General features: G+C 35.0%; 1 protein-coding gene across 1 annotated transcript; it reads left to right on the forward strand.

Moving 5' to 3' along the window:
- The first annotated feature begins 9950 nt into the window (after window positions 1-9950).
- LOC116590118 (olfactory receptor 4K13-like) lies at window positions 9951-10892 on the forward strand. Its single transcript, XM_032341773.1, has one exon. The coding sequence runs from the start codon at window positions 9951-9953 to the stop codon at window positions 10890-10892; it is 942 nt and encodes a 313-aa protein (XP_032197664.1).
- The last annotated feature ends 6828 nt before the right edge of the window (window positions 10893-17720 follow it).

Here is a 17720-nt window from a genome sequence, read left to right on the forward strand (position 1 = left end):
ATGAAATAGAAGAATTAGACAAGCAACAATGGAGAAAATTTAGTTGGAACTGATTAAAACACTTATTCATGCACTGAATCATTCAGTCATTTTAGCAAATACTACATTTATTAAGTACTTGGCAATTTTCAGGCACTGTTCTAGCTATGTGAATAAGGCAGGTGAGATTCCAGGTCTCTTGGGGATATAGTCAGGTAGATAAACACAATTTAAACTATTAAACTGAAAACAACCCATAATATCCAAAAGTGATAGTGTTCTAAAGCAAATAAAAAATAGTGTTATGATAGAGTTTGACTGGGATATGCTAGTTTCTTTGCTTTTGGTGGTTAAGCAAGGTCTTTTAGAGCAGTGGTTAGCTGATATCCAGGCAACTTGAAAGATACACCCATGGAATTGCATGGGGACAGAAAATTCTAGTGAGGAGGATGACCAATACAAGGGTATTCAAAGATTCAAAGATCTTATGAATTAGTATGTTTTAAGACCACAAAAAGGTTTTGAAGGGACGGGGGGTGGGAGGTTGGGGTACCAGGTGGTGGGTATTATAGAGGGCACGGATTGCATGGAGCACGGGGTGTGGTGCAAAAATAATGAATACTGTTATGCTGGAAATAAAAAAAAAAAAAAAAAAATTAAAAAAAAAAAAAAAAAAAGACCACAAAAAGGAATATGTTGATATATGTAAATAAGCATCTACTAAATATTGACTGTACAAAAAAGAGTATGATATCTTGTTGGGTTTGTGTGTGTATGTATGTATGTGTGTGTATGTGTGTATGTATGTGTGTGTGTGTGTGTATATATGTAAATGCATGACAAGTCCCATAAAATAAATGATATATAATAGGATTATTATAGGATTATTATTATAGGATTGGATTAAAATTTCCTTTCTTGTCAGATGTTTTATATTTATATTTTTTCACATTTTCTGCTTCATTTGGTTTAATTGGAAAAGACAAGGAAACAGATTCTTTCATAGAGTCTCCAGAAAGGAATACAATTCTGCCAACTAAGTGTAGCCCAGTGAGACCTGAATCAGATTTCTGACTTAAAGAATTGTAGCATAATAAATTTTTATTATTTTAGGTCACTAAGTTTGTGGTAATTTGTTACAATAAAAGAGTAAATTGATACAACACAGTCTGGTTAACAGGAACGTATCAAAGTAGTTTTTCTTACACTATCCTTTCACTTCTCATCTGTATAGGTTTTTATTATTAGTGGTGGTTTCTTGTATGAGCATACATCTATCCAATACAATAATCTCTGCTTTTAAATAGGTTATTAGTTCATTTATACATATCATAATAGACATGTTTCAGTTAAAATTGACAATGTTTTTATTTTATATTTGTTTCATTTTTTATCAGTTTTCATTTTTATGTATTTTCTTGGATATTTGAGTATTATTTATATTTTTTTCTACTTATTATTTAGTTAAATTTTTTTGTATGACTAATCTTGACCTCTTAGCTATCTTTTTCTTGAGGTTTTTAGTGTTTATTTTAGGGTTACAAATACATACTGAACATTTTACTGTATCACAGTCTAATATCAATATATATCTTTCTGGGTATCATAAGAAAGTTACAACAGTATATTTCCATTCACCTTCTCTTGGCCCTGGTATTTGTTCTGTTTTATATTACTGTCTACTGTTAATCTATTGAGATAATATATTCAACAATATACTGTTATTACCTTTGCTGTGTATGGTCATTTACCTTTTTTTTTTAATTTATTTATTTAACAGACAGAGATCACAGGTAGGCAGAGAGGCAGGCAGAGAGAGAGGGGGAAGCAGACTCCCTGCTGAGCAGAGAGCCCGATTCCGGGCTCGATCCCAGGACCCTGGGGTCATGACCTGAGCCTAAGGCAGAGGCTTCGGCCTCTGAGCCACCCAAACGCCCTGGTCATTTACCTTTTAAAGAGATGTATATAATAAAAATTATTTTTATTGTGGACATTGCTGCTATAAACATTCGGGTGCACGTGCCCCTTTGGATCACTACGTTCATATCTTTAGGGTAAATACCCAGTAGTGCAATTACTGGGTCATAGGGCAGTTCTATTTTCAACATTTTGAGGAACCTCCATGCTGTTTTCCAGAGTGGTTGCACCAGCTTGCATTCCCACCAACAGTGTAGGAGGGTTCCCCTTTCTCCGCATCCTCGCCAGCATCTGTCATTTCCTGACTTGTTGATTTTAGCCATTCTGACTGGTGTGAGGTGATATCTCATTGTGGTGTCCACAATAGCCAAACTAGGGAAAGAACCTAGATGTCCATCAACAGATAAATGGATAAAGAAGATGTGGTATATATACACAATGGAATACTATGCAGCCATCAAAAGAAATGAAATCTTGGCATTTGCGAAAACATGGGTGGAACTAGAGCATATCATGCTTAGTGAAATAAGTCAAGCGGAGAAAGACAACTATCATATGATCTCCCTGATATGAGGAAGTGGAGATGCAACATGGGGGCTTAAGTGGGTAGGAGAAGAAGAAATGAAACAAGATGGGATTGGGACGGAGACAAACCATAAGTGACTCTTAATCTCACAAAACAAACTGAGGGTTGCTGGGGGGAAGGGGGTTGGGAGAAGGGGGGTGGGGATATGGACATTGGGGAGGGTATGTGCTTTGGTTAGTGCTGTGAAGTGTGTAAACCTGGCGATTCACAGACCTGTACCCCTGGGGATAAAAATATATGTGTATAAAAAATAAAAAATTTAAAAAATATATTAGAAAAAAAATATTTTTATTCTCCTTGTGTTTTACTTTGTATAGTGCTATTGCTATGTTTTGATGTTCACTAATCTTTTCTTTTTCAATGTCATCTCTGTAAGTATACCATCCAATACATTTTTTCACCTCAGAAATAAGATAGTATTTCAATTTGGATTAAAAAAAATTTTTTTTCCATGATCCTACTTATCTGTGTAGTAGCAGTGCTACCTCTTTGGGTGATCAAAGTAAATTACCTTTTACAGGATGGTAACACCTTTCCTTGCCTTTACATCTCTGGGAAAGAAAACTGAAAAGTGACTGAGCTTGAGGTTAATAGAAATCTTACTGCATCACTGGTGGAAACATATCCCAGAATTTCTGGAACTAGAGAACCTGAAGCTGTGAAAAAAGAAGGCATATATTATACACATGTATTACAGGGAATGAAGAATGTGGAATATCCTATAAAATCCTGAAGATTCTTCTTATTGGGAACAAATTGTATATAATGTGATTTATATAATAAGAGTGTACACTGCATCCTAGAGGATGCCACCCAAAGATAGCAGGGTACAATTTTAAAATTGTGATGCTCTTTAGTACATCTTAATATAAAAGAACACAAATATAAAAAATAGCTCCATCTCGATAGTCAATAGAAGTTCTATGCTACCATGGTCCATTTCTATGTGGGCATAGCAGAATGACAGGAGCTGATTTCCAACTCATGTACAGTTCTCTGCTACACATGGCATAGCCATGCTACATAATCTTAGGAAACTACACTGTGATTCTCCTATTAGTATATGGAAAACCTTATAAATGGTCTGTTTCCCAACATAGGTAATTTTAATACTGTAGAATTTGCCTGGACATATGGCCCTAGTAATAAGGCTACTTTCACTCTGTACTAAAACTGCTAAGTTGCTTTCCTGAATTAAGTTCATAAAAACTAGAACCCTCATGTCAATCAATCAATAAGTAATATACACATGTTGGAATGTACAGCTCCTAAAACTTGGAGCGAACTACCAGACATTATGCTTACTTCTTTGTGGTAGTGATTGAGATACAAGATGCCATACTTTAACTTTTAAGCTGATGTCTCAGAATACTTGCCCTATATAAACTCCCCAAAACTTTACAAATGTGTCAGGACCCTTTCATTTCAAAGAATGAGGTTTTTGTGTTCATTTTGTCTCATTGTTGATCTGCTAGTAATCAACCACGATTACAGTGTTACGGTTAGTGTAAAAACAAATCATAATATCTTAGTCCAGTGTTGGTATAGTAGTACCACAGTATCACCAGAGACTCCAAAACCTCCTGTGTGTATGCTCTTTTTTTAAATAATTTGTCACAAAGGGGTGCCTGGGTGGCTCAGTGGGTTAAGCCACTGCCTCCAGCTCAGGGTCCAGGGATTGAGCCCCACATCAGGCTTTCTGCTCAGCAGGGAGCCTGCTTTCCTCTCTCTCTCTCTCTGCCTGCCTCTCTGACTACTTGTGATCTCTCTTTGTCAAATAAATAAGTAAAATCTTTAAAAAATAATTTGTCACAAAATGTCTGTAGAAATTCCACACACCACACTTGTATTCCAGAAAGACTGAATAATAAAAGGATGTGTGCCATCGCATGTCCATTTTCCTTTCAATCCATTCTTTTCATTTCTACAAATTTGCTCTGTATCATTGGCTACCCTAATCCATGAAGACTGCATTTCCAGGACCCTGAGTCACTTGACCTCCAGATGCTTACAAATGAGTATCACTGTTAGATTAACATGAGGTAGGAGGAAAGGACGACAAAGAATATACACACACATACACATATTCACACTACCTTAGCCCAGACATCTGCAGTACTTCTGTGGCTCACTCTGAAACTCAGCCACACTTCCATGGCTCTAGTTCTCTTAGGGAAATGGGCCACAACACTTCTGACTTTTGCACAGTAGTTGTTATAACCAGAATAATGATCTCCCAAAGAAGTCAACACCCTGGGGCGCCTGGGTGGCTCAGTGGGTTAAAGCCTCTGCCTTCGGCTCAGGTCATGATCCCAGCGTCCTGGGATCGAGCCCCACATCGGGCTCTCTGCTCAGCAGGGAGCCTGCTTCCTCCTCTCTCTCTGCCTGCCTCTCTGCTTACTTGTAATCTCTGTCAAATAAATAAATAAAATCTTTAAAAAAAAAAAAAAAAAAGAAGTCAACACCCTTATCAGGAAACTTGTGAATATGTACATGCAAAAAGACCTTTGCAGATATGAGATAATAAATTTGGTTGGATGAGGCCTCTATGTTCATGGAAGTTTCTCAAGGGAGAAGAAGAAAACAAAAACATGATCACACCCTTGGGCGATGGCATGACTGCATCTTCTTTTGCCCCTCCAGCTTAGATTTGGTGGTAGCTTCCAGCTGATGCTCATCTTTGGTTTCCCTGAACATTTTCTGTTAGCAACTCAGATATTTTGTCACTTGAGTAATTACTTAACATCCTTCTGTTTGTACAATATTTAACTGATAGCATTAAACTATAAGCATTTATAGTACTTAACATTAGTATAAAAACTCAAAATTTTCCAAATAGACTTGAGAAAAAATGGAGTTAGGGAGAGGAAAAGTATAAAACTCTCCTAGGAGTCAGCACCTACAAAGAATTTTCACCAAGTAGCTTCCTAATAACACTGTTTACTTTCATGGTATTGGCGACTTTTTCTTGCAGGGAAGGGTGCATAATGGTATTTAATGAATTCAGGTGTCTGATACTAATGAAGAATGGGAGAAGGCTACTTGGCCAAATTTATTATCTCATATATGTGTAGGTCCAAAATCCAACATTGGTCTCACCACGATACAATCATGTGTTTGGCAGGAAAATATTCCTTACTGGACTCATTGCTAAACTGGTGAGGAAAATGAAAATGAAAATGAAAAACTGTGACTGGCTCAGGGAGGGAGATCAACTTTGTGTGTGGGTTGGAGACTCCACGAAGTGCACTGACAGCTGATCCCAAGAAAATAAGCTTTCTTTTTAAGAAATAAGGAAGGGTCATGGTTGGGAAACTAACAAGCTCTGCCATAGTTATTATCACTGTTATTCAGCATTGTTCTAAAATTATAGTTAATACAATAACACACAAGAAATGTATTAGAAAAAATATGTTATTAATATTTATAGGTTATTTTACAAGTAACCTAAAACAAAGAAGACAATGAACTGAAAAAAATTGCAAATGAAATTTCCACAATGATACCATTTACCACTTAAATATGTAAAAAATGAAAACAAACAATAAAATCAATTATGATAAAGAAAAAGATCATATTAAGTAAAGCATCAAAGTAGGAAATAGGCAAAATTAATTATAATAAAAAATGAGTTGCAAAAAATGTGTTGATAATGAAGATAAGAAAATTTTATTGTGTCATAAGTAGGCAGACATTTAGAGGAAATAAAATCCTTTTGGATGAAAGACTCAATGTTGTAATTCTGTTCATTTTTTTTACATTTCTTATAAAAATTAATACTGTGATATCAAAATATCGGTGGAATTTTATAACTTTAGAAAATAAATCTAATTTAGAATAAAACCATATGAAGCTCACCAAGAAAACTGTGAATGAATAAAGCATTGAGTGAATGCAGACTTGCCCTTCCATACATTAAATATATTGTAAACATAATGAGTAGTAAAATTTGTAGTACCTCCTCGAAAATTGTGAGGGAGAAAAAAACAGAAAATGAGTACACCAGGAGAAGAACCTGATCTATCAACAAATTCAAAAGGTTATAAAGAAAGCATAACAAATTCTTACTGGAATGAATTATTATTTAATTGCAAAGATAAAAAAATTACCTCACAGTATTTACCAATAAATTCTAGACAGATTAGAGTTTAAATGTGAAAATTTCAGCCTTAATGCAATTTAGAATTAAAATAATCTAGAATATTTATATTTTCCTAAATATATTTTCAGTGATTACTGTAGAAAACAAACTCCAACAAAAGAATGAACATAATATAAAATTTTCATAATTCAACTCTAGTCATACCTTTCCACTGCCCACCTGAATACTGAATATTTTCTTTAAAGTATTATCAATTTTATGGATGAAAAATGATGTCTCATTCATGTAGTGTCACAAATTTATTTTAACATCCCAATTGCTTTTTTACTACTAGTCTCTGGGGAATCTAAAAACAATCAAATGAGTGTTCTCCTTTGTGCCTTCTACCTAGGGATACACTGATATACAGCTGTCTTTTGAAGTTCAGAGCAGAAAATAAAATCACTGAATGATGAAGATTAAGCATCCACTTCATATCAATGTTACTTCTGAAGTCCAAGTGCAAACAGGTAGGTTACATAATCCTGAGCCATTACTCTACCTTACATACCATCTATCTCATTATTTTCATCTATCTCATTATTTTCATTAATAACCTTAAATGTATCCATAAGTGATATGTTTAAATACCAAAAAGATAACTGAAGAGAAGGCTGAAAGGGTAAAATTAGACTGGAATATACCTGATTTTGTCACAACTGAAAAAAAAATACAAAAATCAGAAACACTATATAAATGGCTGCCAGGAATTAAGATAACAGTCCAGCAAAGTAAGTTATTCTTAGTGAAAAGAAATCTAGGTATGCTCAAATTGTTTGGTTATCTTTATCAGGTTGAAAGATTTTATTCTTTGACTTATATATAGCAAAAAGAGAAAGTTCCTTCATTATTTTTAGAAACGCAATTATTTTAAAGGAGAGATAAATGATAGAAATTCAAGGGTAAAGTACCTGATTCATGACTTTGAAAACCATAGAATATCACCACTTATAAAACATTGATGGTATCATTAACTTCTTAGGAATTACTAGAAAATGTATGAGAAAATTCAACTTTCCTATGGCAACATTCTGAAAATGGCCAAGTAGTTAAACACTTTAAATGTGAAAAAAATTTAGAGACAGCATCTTGTCTAGGACTCTATCTCTGCCAGACCCATGTGCACCTGCAAATGTACTTATTGCATACTGCAGACAAATACAGAAGGTCCAGAAACTGTAGCTTAGGTAAGATCATTGTCTTACAGCAGGGGTGTGAAGCACAAAGAACAAATACACATTCACATCTGTGAATGAGAACTAACAGAGATTTCCATTTTCAGTTCTATTGCCTTGTGAAATAAGGAACGTTTTTTGTTTTGTTTTTAAAGATTTTATTTATTTATTTGACAGAGAGAGACACAGGAAGAAAGGGAACACAAGCAGGGGGAGTGGGAGAGGGAGAAGCACGCTTCCTGCTGATCAGGGAGCCCGACATAGGGCTTGATCCCAGGTCCCCGGGATCATGACCTGTGCTGAAGGCAGACACTTACTGACTAAACAACCCAGCCACCCCTGAAAGAAGCAAGCTTTTATGCTACTCTGAAAGATGGTGTCAAACATAATGGGAGATTATAAGCCACTTACAATAACTGTGTGTGTTAGTGATAGTAACCATATATAGAAAAGAGAATATGAGTAAATGCTTATTATGTTATCTAAATATACTGTATTTTTAAAATTTGAACTATGTAACCAAAAGTTTAATAGGTACCCTGAAACCATGTATTCTATTTTCTTTTCTAGTGATCTGCATTAGGCCTGGGTCTAGGCTTTCATAAAAGCAAGGAAAGGACTGGAGAGGAACTACAAGCCTGGAATAAGACTTGAAAAACAGAGCTACAATCAGGCAAACAGGAAGGTCTCGAAAAAGTGAATTTATATACATTGAGCGCTGACCTATTCCCCTGATATGTGTGTATTTTTTAAAAGTTCACTTAGCTTAGCTGAATCCATCTCAGTCAGTAACATAATATATGACTTTTTCCATCTTGATAAAGTTAAAGGCTAAAAGAGCTTTAAGGAAGTAACTGTGAGAAAGGATAGGTCCAAGAAAGCTAAGTAATCCAAAATGGCACTCTTTTCAAACATTCCAACATATTTGAAATTTTATAAAATCATGTTTACAAAGGTCAATGATTCACCCCTCAGTAATGGGAGTTAAGTGGACCAAGACTATAATAACAAGACTATAATGGTAAACTTCACTAGTATTAATGATAGTGATTTAGATGTTTCTATTACATATGTAATAGAATGTTTCACTTGTATGTAAGTGAAACATAATGTATTTTTTAAGTCATATGTTTTCACATATGTAAGTGAAACATAATGTATTATGTTTCACTTACATATGTGAAAACATATGACTTAAAAAAAGATACCAGATAAAAATGGATATTTAATTCAATTTTGCAACAACTGGATATGCATGCACAGATTGAATATACTTTATGTCTAATCACATGAAGAGTTAGGCAATATGTAAGTGAGCATCTGTAGTTTTGAGAGTCAATCTGGTCATTCAATTCTAACAACCTTAATCTTCCCTTAGTAATGGGCTTTAATCTCAGTTAATAATATAACTGTACCCATATTCAACCTTCTAACAACCATATGCTCATGATTTGTAATCAATTCTATTTAAGAAGCATAATGCAGATTATGTGACTTCAGCAATATTTAATATGGCAAACCTTTTTTTAAGATTTTATTTATTTGAGAGAGGATGAGCAGAGGGAGAGGGAGAAAGAATCTGAAAAAGTCTGCATGGGTTCAGTGCAAGCCTCCAGGGGGCTCAATCCCACCATTCATGATTATCATGACCTGAGCTGAAACCAAGAGCTGGATACTTAACTGACTGAGCCACCCAGGTGCCTATAATATGGCAAACTTTTTGCTGCATACTGAGACTGTCACAAAAATGTGTCAGTAAATGCACTTTCTGAAAAATATAAAAATCTGTTTTGCTGATGCCTTCCAAAACTCTTTTCTATCTTTCTAATAAGTTAAGTGTTTCACACAGTCTGATCTGCAGCTGAACAAGAAGGGAGAGGTTTTCTCAAATGTCCAAGCAACCTTGCTCCTGATAACCAACACACACATTTCATTTAGTTGGCTCCATGCCCTCCGCACTTTGTACTGTCATGCGGTCCTATGAAATATCTCCTGCAAAATACCTGCGAAGCAGTCATATTACCAAAATGGTGGTTTGCCTACATATGAGACAGCATGTAAGTAAAGATCAGGTTTACTGACTTCTGAGTCCCTTTGACACCCTGTTTTTTTCTTCTTCCAGGCAACCTCTGACAAACATGCAAAAGGTTAAATGGATCTCCCGAACAACAGATCAAGTGTTTCTGAGTTCGTCTTGCTGGGACTTTCCAATTCTCAAGAAATTCAAATACTCTTTTTTGCAATCTTCTTTCTTGTCTATGTAGCCATCATAGTAGGAAACCTCCTCATTGTGATCTCTGTAATAGTTGACAACCATCTTCATTCCCCCATGTATTTCTTTCTGGCAAATTTATCGTTTTTTGACCTGTGTCTTTCTTCTGCTGCAACTCCCAAAGTAATTGTGGACTTCCTTAGAAAACGCAAGACCATCTCCTTGTGGGGCTGCATGGCCCAGATGTTTTTTATGCACTTCTTTGGGGGTGGAGAGATGTCTCTTCTGATAGCTATGGCCATGGATAGGTATGTTGCCATATGTAAACCCTTGCACTATAAGACCATCATGAATCACAGGGCTCTCATTGTACTTCTACTGCTCTCGTGGGCAATTGGGTTCATACATACCACAAGCCAGATGGTTTTCACTGCAGGTTTACCTTTCTGTGGTCCCAACGTTGTGGACAGCATTTTCTGTGACCTTCCCCTGGTCATCAAGCTTGCCTGCACTGACACCTATATCCTAGAGCTCTTGGTGATTGCAAACAGTGGACTCCTCTCCCTGGTCTGCTTCATTTTCTTGCTCATATCCTATATTGTCATGCTGGTCACCATCTGGCAGCACTCCTCCAGGGCATCCTCCAAGGCAGTGTCCACACTATCTGCTCATATCACTGTGGTCACACTCTTCTTTGGTCCCACTATCTTCATCTATGCTTTCCCATTCAGTAGTTACTCTGTAGATAAGTTTCTTTCTGTGTTTTACTCTATAATAACCCCCCTCCTTAATCCAATTATTTATACTCTGAGGAATCAGGAAATGAAAGCAGCCATTAAGAGACTCAGCAGCCAGCATCTTGGTTCCTGGCTCACTTCTTAAGTGAAGTCTGATTCTTTTTTGTGTCCTGGGCTATTTGGGGCTTTTGAGTCTTAAATATATCTATTGGAATAATTAAAATAAAAATATAATACCATCTATTTTATTCCCTTAAAATTCACACAATTATTAAGTTCACTTTTATTAAAAATCTAGTGGAAAATTTCATAGCACAGATTTAATATAAAATAGGTGTGCATTCATTACTTCCTTGCCTTAGAATTCAGAGAAACAGGGGTCCCTGGGTGGCTCAGATGTATGAGCATCTACCTTTGGCTCACGTTATAATCCTAGGGTCCTGGGATTGAGCCTCACAATCACTCCCTGCTTAGTGGGGAGTCTGCTTCTCCCTCTCCTGCTGCTGCTCCCGTACATCTCTCCACCACTTGTGTTCTCTCTCTCTCAAATGAATAAATAAAATCTTAAGAAAAGAAGAATTCAGAGAAACAACCCTGATGAATGTTTAAAATACATAAGCATATGTCTTTTTAAAAAATTTTTTAAAAAGTTTTAATGTCCATATGTAAAAATACATAACTTTAGTAAGACAACATACTATATGGTGTTTAGTATCAATTTTTTTTCCTGAAGTTATATTAAGTAACATAATAGGTGTTCAAATATCTGTCAATATTTGTCAACCATATCGGTCTTCACAGAGGGGTTGTGATTTGATTGAGGATAAGAATACTTTCTCACTATATAGCCTTGATATGCTAATTATCTTTAATAAAATATAAAAAACATGCCTAAAAACAATTATTTCCTACATATATTTGAGTACTCAAATAATTTTCTAAGAATTAATATCAACTGAAATATTTAAGATTAAAACCATGAACTTCGTAGAGCTTGCTCTACCAGATCACATGAACACTCAAAGCTTTTTCAGCTGAATTTCATCATTCATGAAACATTAAAAAAATATTTACTAGGTAACAATCGCTGCCCAAAGAAACACAGATACATGGTTATAGATACAGACCTGATCCCTGTTCCAGAGACAGTAACCAAGGGGAGACATCTATGTTAGGTGTGGTGGTCTCAGAAGACCATTTTAAGGGGAGACATTTATAAGAACACATTAAGAAAGCTCTAGAATTAGACATTTAAGCAGGGGAAAGAGCATTCCAGGCAAATGGCCAGTGTACCTAGACATAGTTAAGTGAGAAAGATTTTGTGTAAGTATTAAAGAGAGACCTTGATGAAGGAGATTGATGAATAAAAGAGAGAAGATCTATGCTGAGATTTTATAGAAAGGAAAAGGTCAGGGTTTTCAGGCTAGTGGATTCATTTTTATTATCAATATAAACCCATTAATGTGTTTTGATAAAGGGAAAGATGGGATCCCATATATATTACAGTTTGGTATATCTCTGTCCTCTTAAGTAGAGAATATAATACAGCAAAAGTAAAAGCAGAGGGAATTGTTAATGGGCTATTTCAGATAGCAAGCCTGAATTTATTTAATAATATAATAATATTTAATGAAAAACTATTTAAATAATAATAATACATGAATTTATGAAAACTGTAAAGATTTCCAAAGGCAAATAAAAAACCTTAAATTATTTGAACATCTTGGGAACCATCTCTTTTTATGTTTATAAAAAATTTTTAAAATGTCTCACTTTTTAAAAACATTTTAATATTTTTTGTTTTTTAATTATGAAATTTTTAATTTGAGTATAGTTTAAATACATATTACATTAGTTTCAGGTGTACAACATTGTGATTTGACAAATTTATACATTATACTCAGCTCACCAGAAGTGTAGCTCCATCTGTCACCATATATTATTATAATTTTACTGACTATATTCCTTATGATGTGGGTCTTATTCCCGTGACTTGTTCTTTCCCTCACTATAAGCTTGTATCTCCCACTTATCTTCACCTATTTTGCCCATTGGCAACCATTAGGTCTCTTTATTTATATGTCTAATTCTGCTTTTTGTTTATTTTTAAAATTCATTTGTTTTGTTTTTGGATGCCACATATGAGTGAAATTTTATGTTATTTGTCTCTCTCTGACTCATTTCACTTAACACCCTCAAAGTCTACCCATTCTGCTGCAAATGGCAAGACTTTATTCTCTTTATGGCTGAGTAATATACCTTTCTGTATATGTACCATATCTTCCTTATCCATTCATCTAGTGATGAACACTTTGGTTGCTTCCATATCTTGGTTTGGGTAATTGAGTCAGAACACCAATATTGTTCTAATATTATCTTTCTGATTTCTATATTAAAGAATCTTCTTGCAAACATCTCCTCAAATGCCACACTAAACCATGGCATATATTTGCTCACCATAAATATTTTTTTAAAGATTTTTTTTTTTTTAACAGAGAGAGAGAGAGCAGGAGTGGGGGGGATGGGTAGTGGGAGAGGGAAAAGCAGACTCCCTGATGAGTGGGGAGCCCAGTGTGGGGCTTGATCCTAGGACCCTGGGATCATGACCTGAGTTGAAGACAGATGCTTCCCCCCACTTCTATCTTGTGTTTAGTGGTAAGCCCTATCTGGGGCTTACACAGTCTTGATTTGCTAGGAAAAAAACAAAAAAAAAAACAAAAAAACATTTTTTTAAACTTTTCTCTTTCTTTCTTTCTTTCTTTCTTTTTCTTTCTTTCTTTCTTTTAGTGTTCCAAAATTCACTGTTAACATATAACACTCAGTGTTCCATGCAATACATGCCCTCCTTAATACCCTCCACCAGGCTCACCCATCTCCCCACCCACCTCCCCTCTAAAACCCTCAGTTTGTTTCTCCATGTCCACTGTCTCTCACGGTTCGTCTCCCCCTCCGATTTCTCCTCCTTCACTTTTCCTTTCTTTCTCCTAATATCCTCTGTGTTATTCCTTATATTCCACAAGTAAGTGAAACCATATGATAATTGACTTTATCTGCTTCACTTATGCTTAACTGACTGAGCCACCCCATCCATAAATATATTTTTTTAAGATTTTACTTATTTATTTGACAGACAGAGATCACAAGTAGGCAGAGAGGCAGGCAGAGAGAGAAGGGGAAACAGGCTTCCAAGCTGAGCAGAGAGCCTGATGCAGGGCTCAATCCCAGGACCCTGAGATCATGACCTGAGCTGAAGGCAAAGGCTTAACCCACTGAGCCCCCAGGTGCCCCATCCATAAATATTTTTAAAAGGTTTATTTGTCATGGAAATTCTAATTGTTAGTGGCTGTATAAGGAACTAAGTCTTAAAAACAAAATTCTGAGGTTCAATTAAAATGTTTGAGAAATCTATTAACAATGTCTGTTATGGGCTTTGGAAATGAATGTGGCACCACATGTATCATATATTTACTACTCTCACTTTCTTGTAACCTTTTCAAGAGGATTTTAATTGGAGCAACATGGAAAAGTTATATATAAGAATAAATACAGAAAAATTTCTGTAGCATATGAACTCATCTGCAATCATATATTGTTATGCTGTTAGCCTTTAGAATTTTATTTGCTTAATTGCATTGTTTTATAAAGGTTTGCTACAGATCTTTCCTTATACTTTTGAGTCATCATGAAGTTATATATAATTAAAAAGGGCTAGCAAAATTCTCTATCTCCAGAATGGTTGGTTGTAAAAATTCATTAAGGAATTATGCATTGATTACCATTACTCATTTACTGATTACCATGGTGAAAGAATCCCCTGCTTGCTCGCTCAAGCTCTCTCCTCTCTTTCTCTCCCTTTACATGGTAAAAGGAGATTCTCTGTTAAGAACTGGTTTCTACCATGAATTTCCTTATATGCCTTGTTCAGTTCACTATTTTAATTTCACAGAATAAATGCATTCAATTACCAAATTAATAATAAATATTCAGACTGATGTAATCAGATTGATAGAATTATAGTTTCCTCAAGTCTTTATTTTATAATAGATCCATTTCCTATAAATGTGCTCATCCTGATCCAACCAAAACACGGGTTAGTGCAAAGCATTTATTAGAGAAAGTTCATATGACTGATACACTTGGTGAATTCACAATCCATTTAAATAATGAGAGAGTAAGTCCTTGTTCTGAACTCTAGGGAATACTAAGCATGTTTATTTTAATAATTCCCTTTGAGGGTTTATCACCAGTCAGCACCTTATGTATATGACTCTTGTCTTTTTTTTTTTTAACCTGCAAATGATTGCCATATATCATCATGGGGGTAAAAAAGATAAACAATATATATATAGGATCTCACAGTGACTGCATGTCTTTGAAGAGACCACTCCTCAGGTATAACTGGTAAGTTTAAATATCAGTATTAATAACAAACTGCAATTTTACACTTTAATAAAAGAAATGTCAAGTTGTCATAATAAATGATTTCACCTATTGTGACAGAATTAAATCCATCTATATCCTGGATATATTTTATGAAGGAGCTTATAAATTTTCAAACAAAGGCTAAATTAATAAATATAATTCTTTGCTTTTAATTTTCCAATTTTACAAATTGAACTAAAAAATTATTTTTATAATTCTCCAGATTTTCCTCCTGTTATTATTTTGAAATTAAGGACTGCATAGCTTCAAAGCTATGCATAACTAGTATGTAGACTCAATTACTGAGTGAAATATATACCAATGATGATATTAAGTCTTTATAATGAAGACAACTAGGTAATCATATCATTTATATTTCATACAGAAAAATGTTTTCATTAGCATTATCTTCTTTGGGGCGTCTGTGTGGCTCAGTGGGTTAAGCCTCTGTCTTTGGCTCAGGTCAAGATCTCAGGGTCCTGGGCTCTAGCCCTGCACCAGGCTCTCTGCTCAGCAGGGAGCCCGCTTCCCTCTCTCTGCCTACTTGTGATTTCTCTATCAAATAAATAAATAAAATCTTTAAAAAAATATTTTCTTTACCAAGTCTTCCATAGTAAAATACTTCTGTGGTTCTTGATGATTTGAGTATCCTTACAATATCAAAAAAATGAAATAATGCTAAAGATAGAATTATTTGAATACATATACATAGGACCTATATATATTCAGTGAAATATACAAATATATCCTGTATATGTTACCCTGGGGCCTCATAATAATCTGTGAGGTAGTAGTATAGCTATCATTTCATTTTTATGGAAAAATAAATCACTGTTCAAAAGTTAAGAGTATATTTCTCTAGTAAATGCTGAGCCCAGGACTAGAATTTAACTCTTCATTCTTGATTCAGTTTTTTTCTTTTTTTAATTCTGTTCATTAAGCTAAACGGTAACATCTGAATAGTTCATGAAATATCTAAGCAAAAGAAAAAAAAAAGGAAATTCAGAGTAGATTTTCCACATTCTGTTTGGTGTTCCAGGACTGGAACATAGTATAAGTATGTGCTTTCATGACTATATAAGTCTAGATCTGAGTGTTTGGTATACATCACTAATAGTTTTTTTAAAGGAAGAAAAGAAAGGGGGGGAGGAAAGTTGGGAATAAAATATCTAAATCACAATGAAAATTAGATAATAGTGAGCCAACAGTATCAGGTCAATTTGGAAACACATACAGAGTACAAGTGTCAGGAATGTATGAGCCAAGGTAAGAGTCCAGTCAGTCTGCACACAAGTGTGATACTGTGTCAGAGGTACAAAGTACCTTTGTACTAGGTACAAAGATGATAAGAATTTAGGAGCCAAGGAAACAAAAACTATTTGGCAAACTGTTGGTTGTTCAGAGACCATATACATATAGAATGTAAAGGGACAAGAAAGAAAACTCCGGTCAAAAACCCAGCAACAATAGATTCAGGAAAACAGGCAAAAAGCCTCAACAGTGGAGGTCGCAAGTTTTGTCCAGAAATCAAAGTATTAGATACACAGCACTATTCAGAAGAATGAGGAAGAAGAGGAGGGCAACATGATGAGGACAAAAGGGATGAGGGGAGGAAAGAAGAAAAAATAAAAGAAATAAAGAAGGAAGAAAGAATAAAAGAAGGAAGGAAAGGTGTGAGGAAGGAAAGAAGGGAGGGGGAGGGAAAGAAGTAAAGAAAGAAACATGGATGCTGAGAAACATTGTGGTCTTGTCCAGAAACTTCCTAGGAAGGTTGATTTATTATAATTTGGGGACAATAAGAAATAAGTGAAATCATTGGTATACCTCTTTAAGATAAAAGAGAGGGGAGGGATGCCTGGGTGGCTCAGTTGTTTCAGTGTCTGCCTTCAGCTCAGCTCATAATCCCAAGGTCCTGGGATCAAGTCTCGCATCAGGCTCCTTGTTGAGCGGGGAGCTCCCTTCTCTTTCCCTGCCTGTCACTGCCCCTGCTCATACTTGCTCTCTCTCTCTCTCTCCCCGACCAATAAAAATAAAAAATATTTAAAAACAAAAGAGAGAGAAGGGTGATAATACAGCATAGCTGGTGCAGAAATTACCCGAAAGCAATTTGCCAAAAAGTATATCAACTTCCATGCACCTGAGCATTTTAAATTAGGGAGGGGAAAGGAGGCAAAAGATTGAATCACTTGACTAATGATCATTTGGCTCTTTTACTCATTGGCCTATTGAACATGGTTCATACATTCATAAACTCATAACAGAAACAACAAATTACTGTGGAGATGCACTCTATGACTATAAACTCTGTTTACAAATTTTTAGAATTAATTTCTTATCTTTTTCCTTTCTGGCTGAAAATAAATTTGATAATGTGAATGCTGCTTGAATTAATAAATTAAATGTATTTTTCAGAAATGTTCATCTTTTCTCTTTCTATAGGAATCAAATACTTTCTATATGTCTATATCTTCAAAATTCTCACAGTTTAAATTATCATTTTTTTCAGTACTCTACATTTTAATGACTTTCTGACAACCCCTACATAGACTAG

This window comes from Mustela erminea, chromosome 5, assembly GCF_009829155.1.
Source record: "Mustela erminea isolate mMusErm1 chromosome 5, mMusErm1.Pri, whole genome shotgun sequence".
Classification (NCBI taxonomy): domain Eukaryota; kingdom Metazoa; phylum Chordata; class Mammalia; order Carnivora; family Mustelidae; genus Mustela; species Mustela erminea.